At 34.6% G+C, this 8,355-nt stretch overlaps 1 protein-coding gene across 1 annotated transcript; it reads left to right on the top strand.

Annotated features, from left to right (window-relative positions):
* The first annotated feature begins 674 nt into the window (after nt 1-674).
* Nucleotides 675-4,772, top strand: LOC139875712 (putative disease resistance RPP13-like protein 1). The gene is made up of 2 exons (XM_071863022.1): nt 675-4,021; nt 4,748-4,772. The coding sequence occupies exons 1-2, from the start codon at nt 675-677 to the stop codon at nt 4,770-4,772; spliced, it is 3,372 nt and encodes a 1,123-aa protein (XP_071719123.1).
* The last annotated feature ends 3,583 nt before the right edge of the window (nt 4,773-8,355 follow it).

The following is an 8,355-nucleotide window of genomic DNA, read 5'->3' as shown; positions in this document are numbered from 1 at the left end:
AATTTTTCATCATGACTTCGGATTCAACTTTGTTTAATAATGGGTTAGAAGAATCAAGAGTGGTGAAGATGATTTTGAATTGATAGGTTTGACTACATAGTACAGTATCATACTTCTAAATATCATAATGTTTAATAGTGTTCATAATCTTATTGTTATGTTTGATTGTGGTAGTTTTTATTCTAATGTTCGTTAAATTAAGTCATTATATGAATCTGTTTATATATTCCATTTTACACTATGGTGCTAATTCAATGAGTTTGTGCAGTCACCATATAAATCAATATTATCATTTTTGTTTTATAATAAACAGTGGTGCCAATAATCATTCAATAATTATTTTTTAAGAAACCCATAATTTCAGGGGTAATAATAACTAGTTAGAAGCTTATGAGACAAAGCCACAAAGGGTAGGTAATAATATTACCTCTCTTATGTTACAAAGAAAATAAAAAATAAATTTAAGGCACCTATCATTTTTAAGTGGAAGCTGATCCGTTGAATATTCTTCAACAAACTCTACACCCAAGTCTTCTTCTTGGTCTTCTACTTTTTACTTCATCTGCACTTCAAGTCTTCAATCAATACTACGTTCGATTATTGTTTCACTCTTTCCCTTTTGAAATCAACTAGATCGGCTTTTGATCAATCTCTGACTGAAATTCCAATAATTAATGGCTGAAATCGTTATAACTGCTGCTGTCACTGTGCTGATTGAAAAGCTACTCTCCGTTGACTTAAAGAAGTTGACTCGATCTGAAAAAATCGAATCTCAACTGCAAGATCTGAAGACAAACTGGGAACTTATCGAAGCTGTGCTCGCTGATGCAAATGAGAAGCATATAACACAGGAAGCTGTTAAAAAGTGGCTACAAGAACTTCGTCATCTGGCTTATGACATAGAAGATGTACTCGATGATATGGCAACCGAAACTATTCGAAGAAAGTTGAAAGATGAAGCACGTGGCAACACAAGCACTGGTAAGGTACTGAAAAAGATCACCAATTTCACTGTGCCTCGTAAATTAGTGTATGGCCATAAGATGCGTTCTAAGCTAGATGTGATTACTGTCAAATTGAATGATCTTGTCAATAAGAAAAACCTTCTAGGTCTGGATGTGAATGTGAAAGTTCAAACTAGATCATCACACACAACCACTTCACTAGTAAACGTGTCCAAAGTTTTGGGTCGGGAAAATGATAAAAAAGCATTGCTTGAGATGTTGTTGGGGGATGAGTCACGTAATCAAGATGTGAGCGTCGTGTCAATAGTTGGGATGGGTGGGATGGGCAAAACAACGCTTGCGCAAGTTTTGTACAACAACGAAACAGTTAAGGATCACTTTGAAAGCATGGCATGGGTATGTGTTTCAGATGACTTTGATGTACTCGCTATTAGCAAGGAGATCTATCATTCTGTCACAGTAGAGAACAAAACATATGGTAATCTAAATCTGCTTCATGAAGACCTTAAAGAGAAACTGTCAAATAAAAGGTTCCTCATTGTTCTAGATGACGTTTGGAGCGAAGACCCCAAGTTGTGGGAAACTCTTGAACAAGCACTTGTAGGGGCACCTGGTAGTAAAGTTATCGTTACAACCCGGAGTGCCAATGTGGCAAGGGCAATGAAGTGCAGTAACTATCACGAGCTAAAGGATTTGTCTGATGAATATGCTTTGTCCTTGTTGGCTAATTATGCACTAGATGAGCCTAATTTTGACAAGCACCAGTCACTTATACCAATAGCGCAAGGTATAATTGAGAAATGTGGTGGTTTGCCATTGGCATTGAAAGCGATTGGTAGGGCCTTGAATAATGGAAAAGGGAATGATAAAGATGAATGGAAAAAGTTGTTAGAAAGTGAGATATGGAGTTCAGATGATAGAACTGGTATTCTTCCAGCTCTCAAGCTGAGCTACTATGCTCTTCCGCTACATCTGAAGCAATTGTTTGCTTATTGCTGTTTATTCCCGAAGGACTACAAATTCAACAAGAAAGAGCTAGTGTTATTGTGGATGGCAGAGGGGTTTCTGAACCAACCAAGAGGCAACATGTCAATGGAGAGTTTGGGTCGCAAGTACTTTGAAGAGCTCCATTCAAGGTCATTTTTCCAGCAGCATTCAGCGGGTAACGAATCCAAATACACCATGCACGACTTGATGAATGACTTGGCAATAAGTGTTGCGGGAGACTTCTTCTATTTTTTGGATGCTAAGATGGATGTAACTGCTAGGAACGAAGCTTTTGAGAAGTTCCGTCACTTTTCTTTTATTGGTGAGCGAAATTCAGAATACAGAAAGTTCAAGGAGTTACATAAATCAAAATGTTTGAGAACATTCTTACCAGTATCAAACGGTAGTATTTGGAGACATTTTGATACCTTGGACAATGTTCTTGTGGAATTGCTACCCAAATTACAGTTCCTAAGGGTTTTATGTTTGACTTGGCGATCAATCACAGAGGTACCACAATCTGTTGGTGATCTCAAGCATTTGCGGTACCTCAATTTTTCAAGAACGGACATCGAAAAAGTACCGGAAAAAGTGAGTGAACTCTACAATCTACAGAGCTTGTTAGTTCGTGAATGTAGAGAGTTAGTTAGCTTACCGGTCAGTTTTGTGTGGTTAAAAAACCTGCGACACCTTGACATGACTTACACTCCATTGTTGAACAAGACACCCTTAGAGATTGGTCAGTTAACGAGTTTACAAACTCTGTCCAAGGTTATCATCGAACGAGCTAATGGTTTCAAGTTATCTGACCTTAAAGGCCTATTAAATATTGAAGGTCAGCTTTCTATTAAAGGATTGGAAAAAGTGACTGATCCACACCAAGCAGATGATGCCAACTTACAAGCAAAGGGTCTTGTAAATCTGGATATGGAATGGAGTCACGAATTTGACGAGTCTCGGGATTCGAAGATAGAATATGAAGTATTTCAAAGGTTAAGGCCTCCCACTAAGTTGAACAAGCTGAAGATTTTTCACTATGGGGGAATGGAATTTCCTAGTTGGTTTATAGATCCCTCATTTGATAAGTTAACAGAGCTTACAATAGATGGGTGCATAAATTGTACGCATCTTACTGGATCATTTGCACATCTCCTTGAAATCTGTATTGAGAATTGTCCGAAATTGGTTAGGGTGTCAGTTGGATCGATACCATCACTTGAGGTTTTGGTTGTAGAAGAATGTTCTGAAGCTGTGTTCAGAGACATTGTTTGTGCGTCTTCGGCAATTCAGAGTTTGACATTAAGGTTTATAGAAGATCTTACTAAACTTGATGGGGAAGTTTTAAAACATCTTGTGAAGTTACAAACGTTGTCTATTCATGCATGTCACAACTTGGTATCAATAGGAGAGATTGAGGTTACTGTTGGAAGCAGTAACATGAAATCTTCTGTCCTTAGAGAAGTGTATCTATCTTTTTGTGATTCATTGGAGAGTTACAATTGCCCTAATAGTGTTGAAATATTAGAGATCAAAAATTGCGATTCAATGGCTTCATTGACCTTGTCAACAACATTGCATGAACTCCCATCCTCTCTCGAAGATCTTGAAATCTGGTATTGTAAGAATCTTATTTCATTTCCACATGAGTATTTGCAAAGTCTCACATCTTTGAAAAGCATGAAGATAAGTAATTGTCCAAGCATGGACGTTACATTTACAAGTGGGTTGCCTCCTAATTTAAGAAGTCTAGAAATAGGAGAGTTAAAGAAGCCAATTTCAGAGTGGGGCCTACAGAATTACCCGACCTCACTTGCTGTCCTAACATTAGATGGTTCTAATTCGGGAGTGACTTCATTTGCAATGGAAGGGGATGAAACTAATACATCTTCAACATCTTTTCTTCTTCCACCGTCTCTAACTTTTCTACATATCAGTAATTTTGAAGATGTGCAATCAATTTCAGATGTGGTCTTACAGCACCTCACTCACCTTCAACGTCTTACTATTAAAAACTGCCCGAATATTAGAGATGCGCCCCAGACAACTTCATCTTTAAAAGTATCTGTCTGGTAAAGGTCCTTCATGGATTTCTGTTGCAGACCTAACAAGTGAGTGCATGTTAGTTTTTATTAGTAATATTATTTATATTTCTTTTTGTTATATTTCATTACTTTCTTTATTTCTAATTGTTTCTCATTACTGTGTTTGTACAATAGAGCTCCTAACTGGTTGATTATAATTTCATCAAACAGTTCCTAATAATTTGTAATCTTTACTCGTTATAGTGAATATCCCACCAACTGTTTGATGAAATTCCTTGAAAGATGCTCACTTTTTTTTAGGAAATCCCTCAAATTTATGCTTATCGTTTTTTAGGGAGAACAATCAATATTGTTTAAAGTTCAGTTGTGTGCTTTTAGTGAAAATAATGATACAACCATCTCTAACAGACATTTGACATTCTGTTTGATGAAAAAAAAAAAAAAAAAAAATTGACATTCTGATGCATACTTCTTTTAAAGATCCCTGATTTTCGTTTGTCATTCGTTTGCAGCTGATATATGGCTCAAATCTTTCAAGACCTTTACTAAGTTCAATGGCTTAAATCGTTGTTCTCACCAATTTAAGTTTGCTGATTGATAAGCGCTAATATCAGGTGAATTGATGAATATGGCTTGAGCTTTGTAAAAAGATCATGTTTATGTATATATGTTTCATCAGTACTGCAGATTAAGTGATAAAGCAGCTTGATCATTTATTTATATTAACTTTGCTGTTTGCTAATTACTGTGTAGGTACAATAGCCCTGCTGATGTTTAATGAATTCCTCAAAGATACACTTTTTGCAAGCTCTATTTGGCAATGCATTCTGTACCTGATGTTTATTTTGTGTATACAGTTAATGAGGTAGTACTTAAACTTGTTAGAAGCTAGTATTATTTTATCTTCTTAATTTACATGTTACTGCGTTTATGTAATAGTTGATTCTTCTCTTAACAAACATTTCTCATTTGGTTCTCTGTGATACTCCGAAGGAAGGTCAAGATAAGTCAAAAGTTCTGTATTTGCTTCGTGAGGGAAAATATACCGGGCCTCTATAAAGTTCTGTATTATTTTTTATCTGTATTTTGTCAAGCTACGTCAATTGTTATGTATTTACTTGTTTGTGGATGAATAGCGCCTACAGGTCTTGACACATGAGCTGCAACACGGTTGGTTATATTTAAACAGGTACTTGATCAACATCGTCCATCCACAACACTCAACATTAATATGGGCATGAAACACCAAACGTTTTCCGCCTATTATAGGGGACGACATAACTGTTTCCACTTAGACACCCGACCGAGTGGTGTAAGCCCCTGTATTCCGCCGTCATAGTGCACGTAGCCATCAGAATCAAAGAAAGTCTTGTTTTTATATATTTTGGGAAAAAATTTTTAAACAAACGAAGACTTGTTTGCACGGAGCCTTAGATTCGGCAAGACCACATAGGCCGTGCATCATCGTTTTTGAAACAACCGCTTACACAGCTGGGTTGTCCCTAGGATCCAGTAGTTCAGCAGATATGTAAACAACTTCCAACCAAATAAAGTAACAACATCAGGCAACAAAACTGGATAACGACACAAATAATAAAAAGACACCACTAGAATGAATGACTGTCAAATTGATAAATTTTAAAAGTGATATTAGGTGGTGCTAGTAACTTAATGTCTTTAATTTTTTTTCTCACCATTAATATCTTTTTCATATTATTTAAATCATACAGTACGTTATATTTAGAGAAAATCATTGAAAATTTGTCATGGAACGTAACGTTAGTTTAAGTCTAATTATTTTAGAATTATTATATACAATTATTTTTTAAATAAAAGTGTAACCCGCGAGTTTAATTTTAGAAAAATTGTTAGTCATTTCAGCAAAATAATGATACTCAGGGGAGTCGTCGTGTATAATTAATATTATAATAGTTTATTTGTCCGTTCATAAATATTTTAAGGACTTAAATTATAAATTCAAATCACTTCCATATTTATTGCTAAAAAGAAATGCTCTGTTAGTAGTGCATCGATGCTCCGTGTCGAATATAAACTATTGCATTTTGTTCGTAAAATTATTTCGAGTTGAACGGTGATGACGGTGGAACCTAACTCGCGACGAATAGAAAGATAAATCCGTTAAACAATTTTAATGGGTATTGTTTCCGTACCATAAATAGATTAGACATAGATATATAAAGATTAAGTATTATTAGTTCTATATTTAAGTTATATTACGTAATTGTACTTTAATTGTATATTATTATATATTTTATTTTATTTTAATAATATATATAATATAATGTAGATATATAGATATAATATATAGATAAAAACATCCTAAAATAACTTTCAACCACAATTCACAAAAAAAATTTGGTTTATATATATGTATAGATATATAATTACTATCAATAATAAACATTGTAGGTACGTAATCAACAATCAACGATAACCAGTCCATCAAGATATAATAACAATGCATCATTACAAAAGAATCAAAACGATGACAATATTTAAATAAAAGAACAAGTTTTCCAAAAGAAATCATAAAAAAATAGATTAATATCTACCACGCGTCGATCCGTTGTCTCTTTTGAGTAACCTATAAAATAGTCATAATAATTGTATAAGTTAAATATGTATAAACATACACTAAAAAGTTAATTGTTTAATAGTGTACCTTTGGCATTTGAAGTCGAGCACGTCTACGTTTCTTGGTAGCGAAATCATCTATTATCTCATCTATTGAAAGGGTTTCTACAATGTCTCTCTCAATGTAAGGAATCAAGAAATTTTTAAGAAAATCGCCGCCCATGCTGCAACGAAGCCTTCTTTTAACAATTTTCATTAATGAGAAAGCCCGTTCACTTGTGGCAGTTGAAACGCGAAGAGTTGATATAAGGCAAATCAATCTATCAAGCAAAGGATACGTTTGTAACTGTTGGCCCATTTATAATTTGACTACACAATAACACAAATAAATGGTTAGTTTGGACTTATGAGGGATACTCATGACAATTAAAAAAAAATCAACATATATAATTTGGGGTCGGTGGTAAACTTGAGGGTAGCTCAACACCCCCAAGCTACCCTCCTCCCTCCGCCATTGCAAATGGTTGAATTGGCTAATATACCGACTTATTTCGAGCCACTATGGTCGCCTCTGTTGACAGTGTTATACAGACTCCACAAATATCCATTTCTTATATCCCTTTGTTTTCTTCTAATGAATTCAATGCAATCAATCCTAAGAAGTAGGTTGAAGGAACCAACACAGTCATGGAGCTGCTAAGTGTAGAACATGTTAATTGACATTTTTCTATGGGAACCAACAACATCTTTCAACATCATTTGAGGATGAAAACCGGGCTGGCCAAACAGAAATATCAGAGGGGAGGGTACCAAAGACAAAGGCACGTCACCTTTGGCCTTTGGGTTCAACAATTACATCATAATCACCTAAAACTCGAGGTCCATCGTCAAAAACAATTGCACCTAACGTGAGATGTCGGCAACTCATACTGATTGGATCCAGCAACATTAAATAAGCGGACTTCAAACGTATGTATGGCAGTAGTTGCACACTTGTCTCTAGCTGTACGGAATAACTAAATTTACTTATGAAGCTCGATAACCATTTCGATTCTGAACCACCAAAATGGGCCATCCGATTTCCACCTCATGATCCGTGTCGTGTATGTGGAGCAACAGAAACCTCGGTGTAGAAATTGGACAATAATATGAGATAGAAGACAACAAAGTTTACTATTATAATAAGGATGTATTTGCAAGAAACAGATTGTAATATCCTACAAAACTAAAACAATTAAAAAAAAAAAATCATAATTAGTATTAATCATTGTAACAAACTATAATACCCAAATTAAGATTAAGATAATATATAAGATTGAAACATATGTAATTAGTGTTATATGAGTTGATTAGTAAATTAATAACAAAATATCTCAACTACTAATATTAAGAACGTATATACAAACACAAATGGTATTATGTTAGACATGGATTAATTAAAATTGTCAAATGCTAGTAACTTACATAGAATTTGAAATGCCAACATTAATTAAAAAGGAATGGGATAGGTCTCATGGAGTTATATATCTACAAGTATCATCCATTTAGAAATTTCTTTACAAAACCAAATGAAATATTCATCAAGTTGATAGCAATTTTACTTACTACAATCCATCATAATTTTAAGAGGAAGACAATAGAAAATTCAAAGAAGATACAAAGTATTTGCGGGTCTATTTTCGGTCCTAACACAATCACGTTTTAGAGGTAACTACTAACCGTCATCTTTATTATTGATGTATAAATTTTTATTGGCTATCTTAATC

The sequence above is a fragment of the Rutidosis leptorrhynchoides genome, chromosome 11 (genome assembly GCF_046630445.1).
Source record: "Rutidosis leptorrhynchoides isolate AG116_Rl617_1_P2 chromosome 11, CSIRO_AGI_Rlap_v1, whole genome shotgun sequence".
Taxonomy (NCBI): domain Eukaryota; kingdom Viridiplantae; phylum Streptophyta; class Magnoliopsida; order Asterales; family Asteraceae; genus Rutidosis; species Rutidosis leptorrhynchoides.
Note: the sequence above shows the minus strand (reverse complement) of the source record. Positions and strands in the feature narration are given on the sequence as shown.

Bases quoted from the DNA above. Each gene is read 5' to 3' on its own strand.
- LOC139875712 (XM_071863022.1), top strand. From the start codon at position 675: ATGGCTGAAATCGTTATAACTGCTGCTGTCACTGTGCTGATTGAAAAG. The intron at 4,022-4,747 runs GTAAAGGTCCTT...ATTACTGTGTAG, and splicing joins TCTTTAAAAGTATCTGTCTG to GTACAATAGCCCTGCTGATG.